The sequence below is a fragment of the Dendrobates tinctorius genome, unplaced genomic scaffold, assembly GCF_039654945.1.
Source record: "Dendrobates tinctorius isolate UK_male_01 unplaced genomic scaffold, ASM3965494v1 ptg000334l, whole genome shotgun sequence".
NCBI lineage: Eukaryota > Metazoa > Chordata > Amphibia > Anura > Dendrobatidae > Dendrobates > Dendrobates tinctorius.
Window position 1 is genome coordinate 1323543 of NW_027362000.1, and position 19251 is coordinate 1342793.

Consider the following 19251-nt stretch of genomic DNA (forward strand, 5'->3'; position numbering starts at 1 on the left):
TGCACCCTCTGCTCTTCATCCTACGGCAGCAGGTTGTGCACCCTCTGCTCTTCATCCTACGGCAGCAGGTTGCGCACCCTCTGCTCTTCATCCTACGGCAGCAGGTTGTGCACCCTCTGCTTTTCATCCTATCATAGCAGATTGTGCACCTTCTGCTCTTCATCCCACGGCAGCAGGTTGTGCCCCCTCTGCTCTTCATCCCACGGCAGCAGGTTGTGCCCCCTCTGCTCTTCATCCTACGGCAGTAGTTAGGTTGCGTACCATCTGCTTTTCATCCTATGATAGCAGGTTGTGCCCCCTCTGCTCTTCATCCTACGGCAGTAGTTAGGTTGCGTACCATCTGCTTTTCATCCTATGATAGCAGGTTGTGCACCCTCTGCTCTTCATCCCACGGCAGCAGGTTGTGCCCCCTCTGCTCTTCATCCTACGGCAGCAGGTTGCACACCTTCTGCTTTTCATCCTACGGCAGCAGGTTGCGCACCCTCTGCTTTTCATCCTATGATAGCAGGTTGCGCACCCTCTGCTTTTCATCCTATCATAGCAGGTTGCGCACTCTCTGCTTTTCATCCTATCATAGCAGGTTGTGCTCCCTCTGCTCTTCATCCTACGGCAGCAGGTTGCGCACCCTCTGCTCTTCATCCTACGGCAGCAGGTTGCGCACCCTCTGCTTTTCATCCCACGGCAGCAGGTTGTGCCCCCTCTGCTCTTCATCCTACGGCAGTAGTTAGGTTGCGTACCATCTGCTTTTCATCCTATGATAGCAGGTTGTGCACCCTCTGCTCTTCATCCCACGGCAGCAGGTTGTGCCCCCTCTGCTCTTCATCCTACGGCAGCAGGTTGCACACCTTCTGCTTTTCATCCTACGGCAGCAGGTTGCGCACCCTCTGCTTTTCATCCTATGATAGCAGGTTGCGCACCCTCTGCTTTTCATCCTATGATAGCAGGTTGTGCCCCCTCTGCTCTTCATCCTACGGCAGCAGGTTGCACACCTTCTGCTTTTCATCCTACGGCAGCAGGTTGCGCACCCTCTGCTTTTCATCCTATCATAGCAGGTTGCGCACTCTCTGCTTTTCATCCTATCATAGCAGGTTGTGCTCCCTCTGCTCTTCATCCTACGGCAGCAGGTTGCGCACCCTCTGCTCTTCATCCTACGGCAGCAGGTTGCGCACCCTCTGCTTTTCATCCTACGGCAGCAGGTTGCGCACCCTCTGCTTTTCATCCTACGGCAGCAGGTTGCGCACCCTCTGCTTTTCATCCTACGGCAGCAGGTTGCGCACCCTCTGCTTTTCATCCTACGGCAGCAGGTTGCGCACCCTCTGCTTTTCATCCTATCATAGCAGGTTGTGCATCCTTTGCTTTTCATCCTACGGCAGCAGGTTGCGCACCCTCTGCTTTTCATCCTACGGCAGCAGGTTGCGCACCCTCTGCTTTTCATCCTACGGCAGCAAGTTGTGCTCCCTCTGCTCTTCATCCTACGGCAGCAGGTTGTGCACCCTCTGCTCTTCATCCTATGATAGCAGGTTGTGCACCTTCTGCTCTTCATCCTACGGCAGCAGGTTGCGCACCCTCTGCTCTTCATCCTACGGCAGCAGGTTGTGCACCCTCTGCTCTTCATCCTACGGCAGCAGGTTGTGCACCCTCTGCTCTTCATCCTACGCCAGCAGGTTGTGCAACCTCTGCTCTTCATCCTACGGCAGCAGGTTGTGGCCCCTCTGCTCTTCATCCTACGCCAGCAGGTTGTGCACCCTCTGCTCTTCATCCCACAGCAGCAGGTTCCGCACCCTCTGCTCTTCTTTGTACTGTAGTCTGTGGCACCAATTAGGATAAGCTGCTTGGACTGTATGAAAATTTCAGGGAAATATAAATTCAGAAAGTAAATTTTTTTGTTTAATAAAGGAAAAAGTAAAACTTCTTCAGTAATTCAGCAGCGGCAACATGTTCCTGATTCAAAGTGGAAGCAATGCATGATGTATTATGTAGGCAAGTCACATATGCTAGATTCCCTTATTTTAGGAGTATCCGGTGAGTTACTTCATGCCGAAGTCAGACACAACTGATGACAAGTTGTGGATCCTGTGTACAGCTTCGCTGCCACAGCTGAACCAAAAAACACTGCACGTAATGTTATTTAATCGTACCCTAGAATTAGACTTTTTCAAGAAGTGATGAGCCTGATGAATGACGAGGATCCTCATCAGATTTGGCACCAGTTTCCCCTAAGCTTTTTACTACCAGCCCAAATTGAAGACAAAATATAGAAACCAGATCTATCTGATCAAGGAAAAGTATGGCTCACCCACAGTCTTACAAATAAAGAATGGCACTAATGTTTTTCCCTTTTAGGACTTGTACACACAGATCTGTTCTATTGTATCACTGTAATCCTATTAGTTCATGAAGAACAGTACCTCCAGGTGCCAAGAATTCTACAGAAGTGTTGAGAAAGGAATTGGATATGTTTCATCACGTCATTATTATAAAGGGAAGAACAGCAAGGCAATGTGATATACAGTCATGACCAAAAGGGTTGGCAACCTTGAAATTGTTCCAGAAAGTGAAGTATTTCTCCCAGAAAATTATTGCAGTTACACGTTTTGTTATAGATGTTTATTTCCTTTGTGCGTATTGGAAGAACACAATAAAAAGTGAGAAAAAAAGGCAAATTGGACATACAGTGCCTGGCGAAAGTATTCGGCCCCCTGGAACTTTTCAACCTTTTCCCATATATCATGCTTCAAACATAAAGATACCAAATGTAAATTTTTGGTGAAGAATCAACAACAAGTCGGACACAATTGTGAAGTTGAACAAAATTTATTGGTTATTGGAAATTTTTGTGGAAATTCAAAAGCTGAAAAGTGGGGCGTGCAATATTATTCGGCCCCTTTAACTTAATACTTTGCTGCACCACCTTTTGCTGCGATTACAGCTGCAAGTCGCTTTGGGAATGTCTCTATCAGTTTTGTACATCGAGAGACTGAAATTCTTGCCCATTCTTCCTTGGCAAACAGCTCGAGCTCAGTGAGGTTGGATGGAGATCGTTTGTGAACAGCAGTTTTCAGCTCTTTCCACAGATTCTCGATTGGATTCAGGTCTGGACTTTGACTTGGCCATTCTAACACCTGGATACGTTTATTTGTGAACCATTCCATTGTGGATTTTGCTTTATGTTTGGGATCAGTGTCTTGTTGGAAGACAAATCTCCGTCCCAGTCTCAGGTATTTTGCAGACTCCAAACGGTTTTCTTCAAGAATGGTCCTGTATTTGGCCCCATCCATCTTCCCATCAATTTTAACCATCTTCCCTGTCCCTGCTGAAGAAAAGCAGGCCCAAGCCATGATGCTTCCACCATCATGTTTGACAGTGGGGATGGTGTGTTTTGGGTGATGAGCTGTGTTGCTTTTACGCCAAACATATCGTTTGGCATTGTTGCCAAAAAGTTCGATTTTGGTTTCATCTGACCAGAGCACCTTCTTCCACATGTTTGGTGTGTCTTCCAGGTGGCTTGTTGCAAACTTTAAACAACACTTTTTATGGATATCTTTGAGAAATGGCTTTCTTCTTGCCACTCTTCCATAAAGGTCAGATTTGTACAGTTTACGACTGATTGTTGTCCTATGGACAGACTGTCCCGCCTCAGCTGTAGGTCTCTGCAGTTCATCCAGAGTGATCATGGGTCTCTTGGCTGCATCTCTGATCAGTCTTCTCCTTGTTTAAGATTAAAGTTTAGAGGGACGGCCGGGTCTTGGTAGATTTGCAGTGGTATGATACGCCTTCCATTTCAATATAATCGCTTGCACAGTGCTCCTTGGGATGTTTAAAGTTTTGGAAATCATTTTGTTTCCAAATCCGGCTTTAAACTTCTCCACAACAGTATCACGTACCTGCCTGTTGTGTTCCTTGGTCTTTATGATGCTCTCTGTGCTTCAAACAGAACCCTGAGACTATCACAGAGCAGGTGCATTTATACGGAGACTTAATTACACACAGGTGGATTATATTTATCATCATTAGTCATTTAGGACAACATTGGATCATTCAGAGATCCACAATGAACTTCTGGAGTGAGTTTGCTGCACTGAAAGTAAAGGGGACGAATAATATTGCACGCTCCACGTTTCAGTTTTTGCATTTCCATAAAAATGTAAAATAACCAATAAATTTTGTTCAACTTCACAATTGTGTCCCACTTATTGTTGATTCTTCACCAAAAATTTACATCTCGTATCTATGTTTGAAGCATATGTGGGAAAAGGTTGAAAAGTTCCAGGGGGCGAATACTTTCGCAAGGCACTGTAGTTTAAAAAAAACTAAATAAAAAAATGGGCTAAACAAAATTGTTGGCATCTTTCCAAAATTGTGGGTAAACAACTTTGTTTCAAGGATGTGATGCGCATTCAAACTCACCTGTCGCAAGTAATAGGTGTGGGCAACATGAAAATCACACCTGAAATCAGATAAAAAGGGGAGAAGTTGACTCATCTTTGCATTGTGTGTGTGTGTGAGTGCCACACTAACCATGGAGGACAGAAAGAGGAGAAGAGAACTGTCTGAGGACTTGAAATACAAAATTAGTGAAAACTATCAACAATCTCACGTTTACAAGTCCATCCCCAAAGATCTTGATGTTCCTTTGTCCGAGGTGCACAATATAATTAAGAAGTTTACAACATATGGCATTGTAGCGAATCTCCCTGGACGTGGGCGGCAGAGAAAAATTGATGAAAGGTTGCAAATAGTCCATTTGGTGGATAAGCAACCCCAATCAAGTTCCAAAGCAATTCAAGCTGTCCTGCAGGCTCAGGATGCATTAGAGTCAGCGCGATCTATCCTTCGACATTTGAATGAAATTAAATGCTATGGCAAGAGACCCAGTATGACCCCACTGCTGTCAAAGACAGAAAAAAAACTAGACTGCAGTTTGCCACAATGTACACAAACAAGCCAAAATCCTTTTGGAAAAGTGTCTTGTTGAGAGATGAGACCAAGATAGAGTTTTTTGGTAAAGCACATCATTCTACTGTTTATCGATAATGGTATGAGGCCTACAAAGAAAAAGAACACAGTACCTACAGTCAAATATAGTGGAAGTTCAAAGATGTTTTGGGGTTGTTTTGCTGCCTGTGGCACTGGGTGCCCTGACTATGTGTAAAGGCATCATGAAATGTGAAATCTGAAGATTACCAAAGGATCTTGGATCACAATGTAGAGCACAGTCTTAGAAAGCAGGGTTTTCATCCTAGGTCATAGGTCTTCCAGCAGGACAATGACCCCAAACATACTTCAAGAAGCCCCCAGAAATGGATGTAAACAAAGCACTGGAGAATTCTGAAGTGATCAGCAGTGAGTCCAGATCTAAATCCCATTGAACACCTGTGGAGAGATCGTAGAATTGCTGTTTGGAGAAGGAGCCTACAAATATGAGAGACCTTGAGCAGTTTGCAAAAAAAAGTGGTCCAACATTCCAGTTGAGAGATGTAGGAAGCTTGTTGCTGGCTATAGTAAGCGATTGATTGTAGTTTATTCCAAAGGGTGTACAACCAAATATTAAGTTGAGGGTCTCAATAACTTTGTCCAGCCCATTTTGTGACATTATGTACAATTTACTTTTTTTTGTCTGTAGTTTTTTTTTTTGTGTTGTTCCAATACACACAAAGTAAATAAAAGTGTATAACAAAACTTGTGTAATTGCAATACTTTTCTGGGAGAAATACTACATTTTCTGGAATATTTTCAAGGATGCCAATACTTTTGGCCATGACTGTATGTGCCCATTATTTGTGCATTGTTGAGTTATAACCTTTTATTGTAAGATGCACAAGGGAGGAAAAATTCCACCAGGGACTCCGCAAATCTGCCGTGTGGAACTGGATTTTCTGCTAGATAAAATCCATGTTGCAGAGTTTTACAATTCCAACAAAGGCTTATTTTTTCAGCACAGAATAAATGTGTATTTTTTTCACTATTCTACCCACTTGTATTGTTCTGTAAATTTCAAGTCCGTCTCCTATGAACCTATTGTATGTATGGCTCTTCATAGCACATGGCAGTAACGTCATGCACTGTTTACAAGCAGAGGACAGCAACCGGAATACCCACTGCTCTCCATGCCGGGACCAAGTGAGTGGAGGGCAGTGAGTGTTCATTGCTATTTAGAAGCATGCACAGTGTCAGTTGCAGCCTCTGGCTTTTCTGCAGTGGCCGGGCGATCACGTGTGCCCGCTACTTAAGAATATTCACTGCCCTCCATACCCATGGGAGTGGAGAGAAGTGTGAATATTCATTTCTCTTAAGTAGCAGGCACAAGTGATCGCCTGGCTGTTTCAGGAAGCCAGCAGCTGCGACTACTGTGCCCGCTATTACAGAGAAATGAATATTCACTGCCAGCTCAGTGAATATTCATTTCTCTTTAGCAGTGGGCACAGGCTTTAGCCACAGCCGCCGGCTCCTGCCTCGTGTGACCCGCTGCTCCGCCGCTGCCGCTCCCCCTCCATCATCTGGAACCCTCACTCGAGTATAAGCTGAGGGGGGAGTTTTCAGCGCAATAAAATGTGCTGAAAAACTCGGCTTATACTCGAGTATATACGGTATATCTCACACTGATCACTCACCATAAAGCTAGACTCATACCTCCTTTTCCGCACGAATGACTTTTCAGTAGTCTCACTATCATCATAGACAGTATCCAGAAGAGTATTGGGAGAATGTCATATGGTCTGATGAAACCAAAGTAGAATTGTTTGGTAAAAACAAAACTTATTGTGTTTGGAGGAGACAGAGTACTGAATTGCATCCAAAGAACATCATATTTACTGTGAAGCATGGGAGTGGCAACATCATGCTTTGGGGCTGTTTCTCTGCAAAGGGACCAGGACAACTGATCCGTGTACATGAAAGGATGAATGGGGTCATGTATCGTGAGATTTTGAGTGCAAACCTCCTTCCATAAGCAAGGGTATTGAAGATGAATCGTGGATGGGTTTTTCAGCATAATGATCCCAATGATCACACCGCCAGGGCAACGAAGGAGTGACTTCCTAAGAAGCATATGGAGGTCCTGGAGTGGCCTAGCCAGTCTCCAGATCTCAACCACATAGAAAACCTTTGGAGGGATTTGAAAATCCATGTTGCCCAGCGACAGGCCCAAAACATCACTGCTCTAGAGGAGATCTGCATGGAGCAATGGGCCAACATACCACCAACAGTGTGTGCCAACCTTGTTAAGACTTACAGAAAACATTTGACCTCTGTCATTGCCAACAAAGGATATATAACAAAATATTGAGATTAACTTTTGTTAATGACCAAATACTTATTTTCCACCATAATCTAATATATAAAGCTCAATGTGGATGTGTGTGTGTGTATGTCCGGGATTGGCATCCGCACTGTCGCAGCTACAGCCATAAAATTTGGCACAGTCACACGTCTGGATCCCGAGAGCGTCATAGGCTATGTTGTGAGGCAAAATTTTAACCCCGCGCGTTCCAATTCACCAATTTTGCCCCTATCTACATAATGGGGAAAAAGTGTGTGTGTATCAAGCCCCTCCCCTCATTATGATGTCATAATGGTTGCCATGGTGACGCTAATGTCATAATAGGTTGCAATGGCAAAGATGCTGTCACAATGGTTGTCATGGTGAAGATGATGTCTTAATAGGTTGCAATGGTGACGGTTATGTCATAACGGTTGCCATGGTGATGATGTCATAATGGATATATGGGCACGGGACTATGGGATGGAGGTTGTGTGATGGCTATATGGGCACTGGACTATGGGATGGAGGATATGTATGATGGGTATATGGGCACGGGACTATGGGATGGCTGATATGTATGATGGGTATATGGGTACGGGACTATGAGATGGAGGATATGTATGATGGGTATATGGGCATGGGACTATGAGATGAAGGATGTGTGATGAGTATATGGGCATTCGACTATGGGATGGCGAATATGTATGATGGGTATATGGGCATGGAACTATGGGATGGAGAATATGTATGATGGGTATATGGGCATGGGACTATGGGATGGAGGATGTGTGATGGGTATTCTCATTTTGACTCTCATAGTTGTGATCTACCTATGATGTCAATTACAGGCCTCTCTCATCATTTTAAGTGGGAGAACTTGCACAATTGGTGACTGACTAAATACTTTATTTCCCCACTGTGTATATATTTAACTGTGGCTTGCAAATGTAATACCAGGTTAGATATCACAAGTAGGTTTTCACTCACTGTAAGGCTGGGTCATAATGGATACCGGTACCTAGAAGATCAAAGAAACCTCTCTTTTCTAGGTATTTTGCTCCAGAAGTGCATTGGTATATCGTGAGAGCTGGCAAGAGTCAAAAGGGGGCAAACACCTCTGGGTTATTGTTCTGTTAATATTATCCATCATTTTAAAGTCATCCATGCAGATTGATATGAATATTTGGATGGAAAACCATGACCCAAACTGCTACAGGGTTGGGGTTCAAGGCATTATGGAAATTATACTTTTGCAATAGGAGAACCACAGGTTGGTGGTCACCACTACAGAAAATGAGTTGCCAAACTCCCTGTAAAGTTTTGGAATTGAATATCCACTAGTTGACCCATGGATCATGTGAATATCTCCTTAGCTCCATGCATAAAACTATTACGGTAAAGTAGGACATAACCCCTGCAGGCACCATGCACGGCTCCGTCACTGTACATCACCTAGTCCTTCTGATTAGTCTGGAGCTCACGGCATCAGTGGTCTCCACTCTTTATGCCCTGATTAAATTAACAAAAAGCAAATTAAATAACGAATGTTAGGATTGTTGTTCTCTTCACTGAAGGACTAAAGGTATGTGCACACGGTGCGGATTCTGCTGCGTTGTACAGTACCTTTATTTCCTATGGAAATAAAAAAAAAGCTGTGCACATGCTGCGTTTTTTTCCGCGTGGTTTTGCTGCGGTTTACAAACCGCAGCATGTCAATTGTTTGGTGCAGAAACGCTGCAGTTTTACACCTCATCCATTATGAGGTGGAAAACCGCAGGCAAAACCGCAGATAAACCGTAGGACTTTTGTCCTGCGGATTTACCTGCAGTTTTCTCTACAAAATCCGCACACCAAGAAAACTATGTGTGCACATAGCCTTACAAGAAACAGAAAAGTAGAGCTGATCAAGGTTCTTGTCTTGTTATTTGATAACCTCATTCACGTTCACGCAGCCGCTAACACTGGGAAAAATTCCCCAGGAAGCACCGCGCCAACTGCAGAGAGGGGTCTCCGGTGACGGTTGGAATGGCAAGGTCAAAAATTTCTAAAAATTACAACCAAAACCAACTTTTGTTGATATGTAAAATTGCCTTTATACATCCACTGTCCACTGCAAGTCCAAGTCAAGCACATGTACAACTGGCCGGTTGAACTGAGCATAATATGGCATCCCAAGAAAATGTGGCAAAAAACAAATAGGTGGGACGTGTAAAGCTAAGCACCATGCCTAACTGATATATTACAGGGAAACTCAACCTTTTCCTGGACAGAGTTCTTTTGACAACAGCATGCCCTAATAACGCTACGCTAAAAGGTGCAATGACCCCAGTGAACATTCTCAAGAACCAACCCAGATGGAAGGAAGCACACAACGTAGCCCTTGCTGCTGATAGATCAGGAATGATCAACCAACTTTTGGCACTTTAGGCTAGGGCTACATGGTGACCTGCTGCCGTATGGCATAATATCTCAAACTCGCGCAATGATATGGCAAATTATGATAGTGAATGAGGTTTACGTTGAGAAAACAGAAGCTAGACCATCTGATAGTAACCGCATTCACTATCATTGCTTGCGATTTCAGCATTGGGAAGTTGAGATCCTATGTTGCACGGCCACTATCCTTACATCTCAATAAGCCATAGACTGGGTACAAAGATCTCAGCCAACAAAATCACTGCCTCAAGAAAGTGTTGCTTATTGCATCATCTAGCACCTTTACTTTTAAAATGAAAATGAAGGGCTTTCATACTGTAGTGGCAGCCCTTGTGGCTGCTGTGAGGCTCCGGAAGGTCTCATTTCCATAGTAATGGGTGGTGAGGGCTTGCACTATGGTCTCCACTAATAAAAAAATGTTCTCAAGTCATGAAAATAGGTTGGTGGCACCAAGAATTTCTGTTCTTGAGTAGGGAGTGTAGTGGTGCCAAGTGGCACCTGAAAGGGACCTAACTTGTATCTTTGGCGTCCTCTACGTACACCACTGGCACAACTGCTTTCAGACTATACTTGGTCAAGTAGGTAACATGGTGGTGGAGAGCACCTTGTAAAGAGAGGAGCTTCTACTGCATTGTTACTTTTGCTTATGACCAACGTCCACACCCAGCGACACTGGTCTCTAGAATAAACAAGTCCTGTACCTAGTTTATTATGGAGTGGGCGCATTTCCACTAAAATCAATGTGAGTGATGGAGCCCAATCAGAGGCGGGGGGTTTAGAAGCTGGGTTCTCTACCCGTCTGACTGATGACACGTGGATCATCACCACCTTCTAGATGTCTATGGTCGAAATGACAAAGCTATAGGTGATAGAGGAACCCAAATAACCTAATCCAAGCCCCATACCTCAACAGGTCGGTCCTTCTTCCGAGGTGGTTTGTGTACAGCGGTCTTCTCCAGTATGACTATTCCACCATCATCATCTTCATCTGAAAGAGTTTCCTGTGTCTCATAAGATGAGTTACTGGCCGTCTCACAATGATCCACCTCAACAACTATGTCCACATCAAGCTATGCATTAAATAAATACATAGTATATTGTCAAACACCAATGCACTGCACAACGAGCAGTTTATCAGGGATCTAATGTTAGTCAACGCTACATCAGGTCAACCAGATTCTCGACGAAGGAAAATTAGTTTGCGAGAACAAGAAGGAGTAGGTACTGTAGAAATAATGGGTAAAACATGGGGTAGTCAAAACCAAAAAAATAGAGAATAGCTGGTTAGGTTATTTTTTCTACTCAGTCAAACAATGTCACACTGATCGACATTCATTAAAAGCTAAGTACACCTCCGTTCAGATCTTTTTTTACTGTTTATTTACTTCCTAATTTGAAAAGTTAGGCAACTTTCTAAATAATTTTTATTATTTTGCTGCTGTAGAGCGTCTGTACATTAGCTAGTATACTTTAGCTCTGTGCTCCTGCACATGATGGCTCTCTACTTTCCACTCCCTTCTCTCAGTGTTAGACATAGGAGCAGGGAGGAGAAGGAGGTTGGAAGAAAACATGTAACGTCTTGGGGATGGCAGAGAAAATGGACTAAAGAAAAGGAAAAAAAAGTACATGGAGAGAAAATAAGTGCAGCATAGAAGCTGTGGCGGTAAATGATAGCAAGTAAAGATAAAGACAGCAGCACCATGGATCCACACAGGGATCACATACTGCCTGTATTACAGGGAGGGACACTCAAAAAGAAAAATCTGAACCTTTGATCATAATGCAAACTACATATCAGGGGGTCTGAAAATGAATGTTGAAACTTAGTGCAATTTTATTAACTAAAGGTAAAAATAACATGTAAAAATCATTATTTGCATTCTCAAAGGTGTCAATAGCCTTTAAATGCAGAATCCCAAGCGGTCTCATGTGACAGCACAAACAGCCAAAAAATGGACACGGATTGAACATCTACTTCAGATAGAAATAAGGTGCAAGCCACAAGCAGGACAGTGTTGGTGTTCCATGGATGTGGGCTACATTATATTGGATGACTGATGACAAAAATCGCTTTATTGTGGACTGGTGCTTGGGGTTCTTTGTCCTGTTCCGTCTGCTCCTTGACATTGTATATTTAATATCTTAGCCATGCTTTATGACAGACCGACCGCAAAGCATCAGAGCTGGACTGGCACATCAGTGCATAAATAGGATTAAGACACTTATTAGATCGCCACTATAAATGATCTGATCTATGCGAGGGACAGGACTAGCTGTTAGTGAAAATGACACAGGTCAGTCATTAAAGGGAATGTATCATCATAACGTTACTTTTTATGTTAAATATATATTTTTAAATTTACTATTTTTTTTTAATTTTCATATCACTACCTATATTAAAACAATAGAAATATTTAAATTTTCAACCATTTATATAAGCCAACATAATAGACTTATACTTCCAGTTCTGTACTGAACATTTTTCAGCAGTTTCATTATCACCACAGACAGAAATTCAATGAAAGGTAACTCCTCTTTATACAGTAGATAACACAGGACTCAACCATGGCGGATGTATCATTGGTGCACGGAGGTAAGGGGGACAACTTCCACATCTAAAGCAGGTGCAATCGTGCATTATGGTGAGCTATTAGATTGCAAAGGGCCCATATATTGTTCTTGCACAGGGCCCTTCCCCCTCTGTGTCTGCCACTGGATCCACCATTCATAATACATGATATCCCAGCTCACCTCCTCCTCCTCTGCCTGTGCAATGACTGATACCACCTCTACATACATTATACAACACAGAGGCCATCATTCACAATAGGTGATGTCACAGCTCACCTCCTCCTCCTGTACAATATTTGATAACACCTCTATATACAATAGATAACACAGGATCCATCATTCACAATAGGTGATGTCACAGCTCACCTCCTCCTGTACAATGACTGATAACACCATTATATACAGTAGATAACAGAGGATCCACCATTCACAATAGGTGATGTCACAGCTCGCCTCCTCCTGTACAATGACTGATAACACCACTATATACAGTAGATAATAGAGGATCCACCATTCACAATAGGTAATATCACAGCTCACCTCCTCCTCCTGTACAATGTCTGATAACACCTCCATATACAGTAGATAACACAGGATCCATCATTCACAATAGGCGATGTCACAGCTCACCTCCTCCTCCTGTACAATGACTGATAACAACTCTATATACAGCAGATGACACAGGATCCATCATTCACAATAGGTGATGTCACAGCTCACCTCCTCCTGTACAATGACTGATAACACCACTATATACAGTAGATAACACAGGATCCACCATTCACAATAGGTGATGTCACAGCTCGCCTCCTCCTGTACAATGACTGATAACATGTCTATATACAGTAAATAACACAGAAACCACCATTCATAAAGAGTGATGCTACAGATCACCTCATCCCCTTCCTGTACAGTGACTTTTGCCCTGACCAGAGCATGCTCAATTTATACTTCAATATAAATAGGGTCTGTGTTAATCTACTGCTAGTAATCTCCAAATAGAGAACAGGAAGTATGAGTCAATTAGGCTAAATGAGTCCAATGTGAAAATTGCAAGATTTTTTATTTCTTTTTTTTTTTTTTAAATATCGATAGTGATAATGACATGAAGAAAAACCATCATGAGACATTTAAAAAAATACATTTAACAAAATACATTAATCGCTATATCCACCATTTTGCAATTTATATAATTAAATAATGAATAATTGCTTTCTGGATATCACAGAGTGGGGTTCCCTGCCTGGATACTGTACTTATGAGTTACAGCAGGAAGCAACTGGACTTAATTGACGGAATAGAGAGCGCAGCTCTGGAGAATTATACAGTCTGCAGCTCCTGTTCAGTATAAGACAAGAAATACCATGGGGAGAAATTCATCAAAGCTTTTTATGCCAGAATATTGTTGTACAAAGCTTTGATTAATCCCAAATGTTTTAGTGCAAATCGGAGTGGGGCAAAAGTTTGCGACTTTCTGGGTTCTCACGATTGTTTGGAGCCAAAATGGGTAGAGCTGGGGATGAGCCGGGAATGTCACCAAACGTGCTGGCATTTTTTAACTTCTTTAACACTTCTGTTGAGGGGCGTGCGCCACTGAGAAAATGGTGAAAGTTCATTAAGTAGCGTGCACCTGTTAATAAGTTTGGCGCATCATACTCCAGCGTGCGCTTCATTAAGACTGGCGTTTACAAATTAAGCGTGGTTTTATAGGTGCTCATTCCTGATTATCAACCTCTCTAAACATTCTGCCGATCAGCTGTTAAATAAAGCAAAACGCTTGTTCGTCGGGTGAAATGATTTTGAAGCTTACATCAAAATCATTGTTTTCAACAGCGCATTGTCCTGTGTAAACAGGTGATGTGCTGCCAAGAACAATGCTATTCTATGTGCACAGAACGTTCGTATCAACGTGTTCTCGTCTGGTGTAAACAGGCTATTAATCACCGGTTGTCTTAGAGGTAGCCGATCGGGGGATGTTTACCGGCCATGGGTCGGACTGTGCAAATGGACCCTTACTTAACTGTATAAACTGCAAAATGGTCTCTGAAGGTGGACATATCCTTTAAGTATGTGCTGGTGATGGTAGATTCCTTTTAATACGCAACAAGATGGGTAAAGGTTTTAACACTAACATGCAGATCTGTGACACTTACATAACAGCCCCAGAACATTGGCACATAGGGGGAAAAAAAAGAATTAAAATATTAAGTCTGTCGCCTCCATAAAGTCACATCAAAAAAGGAAAGCAAAACACGTTGTATGGACAATGTTTACACGTCAGACAACACCTTTAAGAGTATACAGATGCTGATCTATAGAAAATGCTGAATCGCTAGTTTTATAGTCATCACCTATCTATAGGATTGTTGGTGGTCCAAAAACGAGGCGCTGCTGCGGCTGTCATGACCCCGTAGCTGTGGCTACACCAGGATTCCTTGTAGGAAGACTTTCTTGTTGTTGTTGTTTTCGGTACACTAAACCCTATCCAACGATTCGGAGGAAATTTTCAGACAATGTTTAGAATACTTTTTGACTGGTGCAAAACCTCCATAGAACACTACGCCAAAGCCAATGAGGTTTTCTAGGTGAAGCCGATTCAGGAAACTGACAGTCTTTTTCCCGAAGTGGCTTCTGTGGCATGTTTGCAGTCGTTTTTTGCATTGGCTTGATCGCTGCCATCTTTTCTCTGTGCTTTTCATCACAGTGGAAGAACGAACGTGTTCCTTCTTTTATCCGTTTCCGAACACCTAAACGGTTAAAAGAAGTCGCAAAAGACCGAACGTGTGCACAGCAATGTTTTTTTTTGCTATGCTGTGCACTATGTTCATTTTTGGGGGAGCTTTTGCGACGCTTTTCGCTTCAGGCAGATCCCGAACATGATTGCCTGAAGGAGACATTGTGCACACATAGACTAAGGTGTCTGGACTGTGAACCTTCTGTCGATGGAGAGCAGTATACAAGATCATAGGATTGCCGGAAGCCAGGGCGCTACTTCTGAGATCCCCAAGAATTGGAGAGGACCCTCTTACCCCCTCTGTTCTTCAAAACAGCTGCATCAAGGAGAACACTATCTAGGGAAATTGTACTTCTGCTTTGAAAGGTTTGAAAAGTGTTTAGAAAAAGTAGCAAATATCCGTGCAACATATTGGTGTGAATGTGCGCCAGGAGCAAACTATGGTGCGCTGCGCCGTTTAAATAAATTTGCCGCCATTTTTTTTACAATTTTGCATATTACCTTGTTACTGATAAATTCACTCAACTTCTCAGGTTCCAATTTTATTCTCAACTTTGCTATTAAAAACTGGTATGGGGTGGACAAAATAAAAAACATTAACTTCGAAAAGTGCACTCAATGGACAAAACATGTTACAGTGGTAGCTTTCCCCCCACCCTACTCTTCATACATATTGGGACGGTAGAGTGTCCTCACCCGGTGCAGATTCAAAGGAGGTAGACGATGTCTCCAACACTTGTGGTCACGGGCAGCTACACCGGACAGATTAAGCACACAGTGGCTGTCAGACACTGAACCCAATTTTTAAAAGAAGCCATCCTGACTCTTGTCATCCCCATAGATATCAGCTTTTTTATATGATCAGCAGTCTAAGTCTAAAGTGTCTCTCCAATCTAGGGAACAGCCTTTACGAGGTCCGCTATATTCTGCGCAACCCCTATTACATCCGTATGCCACAATACAGATGTAAGGAAACTGTAAGAAAACCCCTCCAATCACTTTATGAAACAAGGACGGTAAATTCAGCCACTGACGGCTGGCATCACATCCTGTCCTTACCTCCATAAACCACCGATCTATTTTTTCTTCATTTGTACAGACAGGAAATTGTCCCGGTAGAAAGATAAGGATCTCTATTATATTCATGTCCATGAACCATGAATTGCCCGGCATTAGTGATGCCCCATTTAGTGGCACTCAGAAAACTAAAAGCTTAGGAAATATTCATGTTCTCTAGAGCAGAATCTGCTGATGTGGACTGATACTATTAAAGGATTTATCCAGAATTAGTTTAGTTTGTTTTTTTACTAAGGGTCTTAAAACGATCAGGCAGGTAGTTGCTAACTACCTTCCTGTTCTACTAGGCGCCATCTCACTGACCGCTCCTGCCAGCGATTCAGCTGTCCCATGTCAACAGGCAGCTCTTCTTCTTCCTGGCTGCTCTGTCGACAGGGTGTGACTGCTGACTTCCTGTTGATTGACAGCCGACTCACTGCAGTTAGGCCATGGGGAAGCGGCTATCAATTACCATGACATCGGCAGTTATGACCCATCAACAGAGCAGAACAGAAGGGAAACTGCTGCTTTATTGACATGACATTAGCAGAAGCTGCTGAATCGTCGGCATGAGCGGTCTGTGATTACTCGATGCCGGAAGAGATCGGCATCGGGCACAATAGACAGGTATGTAGCAACTACCTGTCTGTTAGTTCTTAGGCCCATAGTAAAAAGATGATATAGTACAGGATAACCCTTTTTAAGACCAGTCCTGGACAGAGACATGAGCAACGAGACCATACCTCCAAACCCAACAAGTAGCCCGTCCAAGCTCGGTGCTATTCATTTATTGTGAAGACTGTATTGAGTCACACGCAAATTTTGTGTGATTTTTATGGGGAACGGTTTAAAGGGAATGTGTGCTTCTACAATAATCACAAGGTATCACAAGAAAGTAAAGCCCTAGAAATATTGTCCATGGAGATGTCCCTACTAGAAAAGAGCAATTGTGTGCAAATTCGGTATGCAGTCGTTGTTCTGATGGGAGACTTTCCCATATATAAATCAATGAAGATTAAGAGCCCCAATCCCACCTACAGAATATCGCCTCTTTGGTAAAAAAAAAAATGGAAGTCACAGATGAATATTACTATCACACTTGTTGTCCGCTCTATGGGAGATCTCTGGACGAGAGTCCTATGAACTGTGTCTCCACATATTCTTCACCCCATTTTCTCCTTCATTACTGATTTTTATCCTTCTATTGTGTGAATTATGGCCCATGATCAATATTTTGTAGGCCAAGTTGGCTATGACTTGGAGAATTCCTTTAAGAGATTAGCACTTTCACAGGATAAATCAACTCTAGGTAATGGCCGTGTAGATCATCCATACGAGATGACGTTCATCAGGACATTCTGAGCTGGACCTCAGCCCAGTGACTACTTTATGGCATTGGCTGACAAAGGACTCGATCCTTCTAATGAGAAATGCTCTAAGTTTGATGAGCTGGCTGATTTTTATAGAAAATATTGCAGACATTCATTATAATATATGAGGGATAATTACAAGTGAAGTTTTGGTTTGTTTCTTATTAGAAAATATAATTTGGAAAATAAAAGTAGAATAACCCGATGAAGGATATAGTGAGAGCAATGTGGGTGATGTAAGGAGAAAACTGGAAGTGCGAAAATGGAAAAAAAACAGGATCGATAGATTTTTAATGTTTGGGGTCCAGACTCAGCCCATGGAGAAGACTGGATCCCATGTAAAGAAGCTCTCCTCCTCCTCCCATCAAAGTTTTTAGCCTCTTAATATATTGCAGTAATCATATTGTATAGCAGTGTGTACTTACAATTGCTCATTTTGCCTTTCTTCCCTAATTCTTACCTTTTATATTAGGTCTATGACATCACGTGATTAAAAATAGACTACCTGAATCCTTCTAAGCTCTATGTAGAAACAGGAGGACAATTTTCCCTGCATGAGTCATCATTAGAACTACAATTCTACATTACTACAAAGTCCCTGGCAGGGGTTGTAACACTAATGCTGGGGCCCCTGCATGGTTCCCCTTCCCCCTCCATGCAGGGATTCCGTCATACTCACCGCCTTGGCCACACGGCGCGGTCCCTGGCATTCTCCCTGATTCCTGTGTCTGTGAGTGTCGTACTTCCCGGTGGTGCGCCTATGCACTAGCATGCTCCCCTGCCATTAAGGGGAAGTGCACGCACATGATAAAATGCCCCCAGCCAATTACTCTGAAAAAGGCATCCTCTCCACTAGGGAGGTGCCTGAACGTTCCCTATAGTTTCCTAGTAGTTGATAGTGTGTGCATCTGTATGCTGCCAGGTTGTCCTGTGTCCTAGTATCCTGAATTTGGAACCCGAACCCCTGGACATTGTGCGGACAGGGCCTGAACCTACTCTCATGTGTGGAAAAAACATGAACCAGTTCCCCAAACCTGTGTGTCTGAATGTGTTCGTATGCCTACACTGCTCATTGTCCGGACTGCTATACTAGTCTCCGAATCCAGCCCTATCTGTCTGTTATCAGTCATTGTGCAGAAGGAGGAGGATGTGAGCTGTGACATCACCTATTGTGAATGGTGGATCCAATGTTATCCACTGTATATAGAGGTGTTATCTGTCATTCTACAGGAGGAGGAGGTGAGCTGTGACATCACCCATTGTAAAGAATGGATCCTGTGTTATCTACTGTATGTAGAGGTGTTATCAGTCATTGCACAGGAGGCGGTGAGCTGTGACACCACCTATTGTGAAGGATGTATCCTGTGTAATCTACTGTATATAGAGGTGTTATCAGTCATTGTATAGGAGGGTAAAGGTGAACTGTAACATCACCTATTGTGAATGGTGGATCCAATATTATCTACTGTATATAGAGGTGTTATCAGTCATTGTACAGGAGGAGGAGGTGAGCTGTGACATCACCTATTGTGAATAGCGGATCCTGTATTATATATTGTTTATAGAGGTGTTTTCTCTGGTAATCCTGTCTGTGATAATGAGACTGCTGAAAAATGATGTGCACAGTACAGGAAGTTTGAGTGCAATATTATTCTTAGTGGTTAATTTGAAAATTGCTAAATATAGATGGTCAAATATAAAATTTTGAAACATGGGTTTGGTAAGGCAAGTATTAATTTGTTTATAATTTTATACCATTCTTATTTTATGAAATTGGACAACCCCTTTAAGTGTGGAATGTTTTTTGACGAAGGTTGGTTCAG

The 19251-nt window shown here is 42.8% G+C and overlaps 1 protein-coding gene across 3 annotated transcripts in view; it reads right to left on the bottom strand.

Moving 5' to 3' along the window:
* Positions 1-19251, bottom strand: part of REEP1 (receptor accessory protein 1) — a 67296-nt gene that overhangs the window by 20762 nt on the left and 27283 nt on the right. The window contains exon 8 of one of the 3 annotated variants that reach the window (XM_073562076.1): positions 10603-10751. The exons of the other annotated variants lie outside the window; for them this stretch is intronic. Within the exon in view, the coding sequence (XP_073418177.1) occupies positions 10603-10751 (149 nt within the window). The remainder of the gene's footprint in view (positions 1-10602; positions 10752-19251) is intronic. 3 annotated transcript variants of the gene reach the window in all.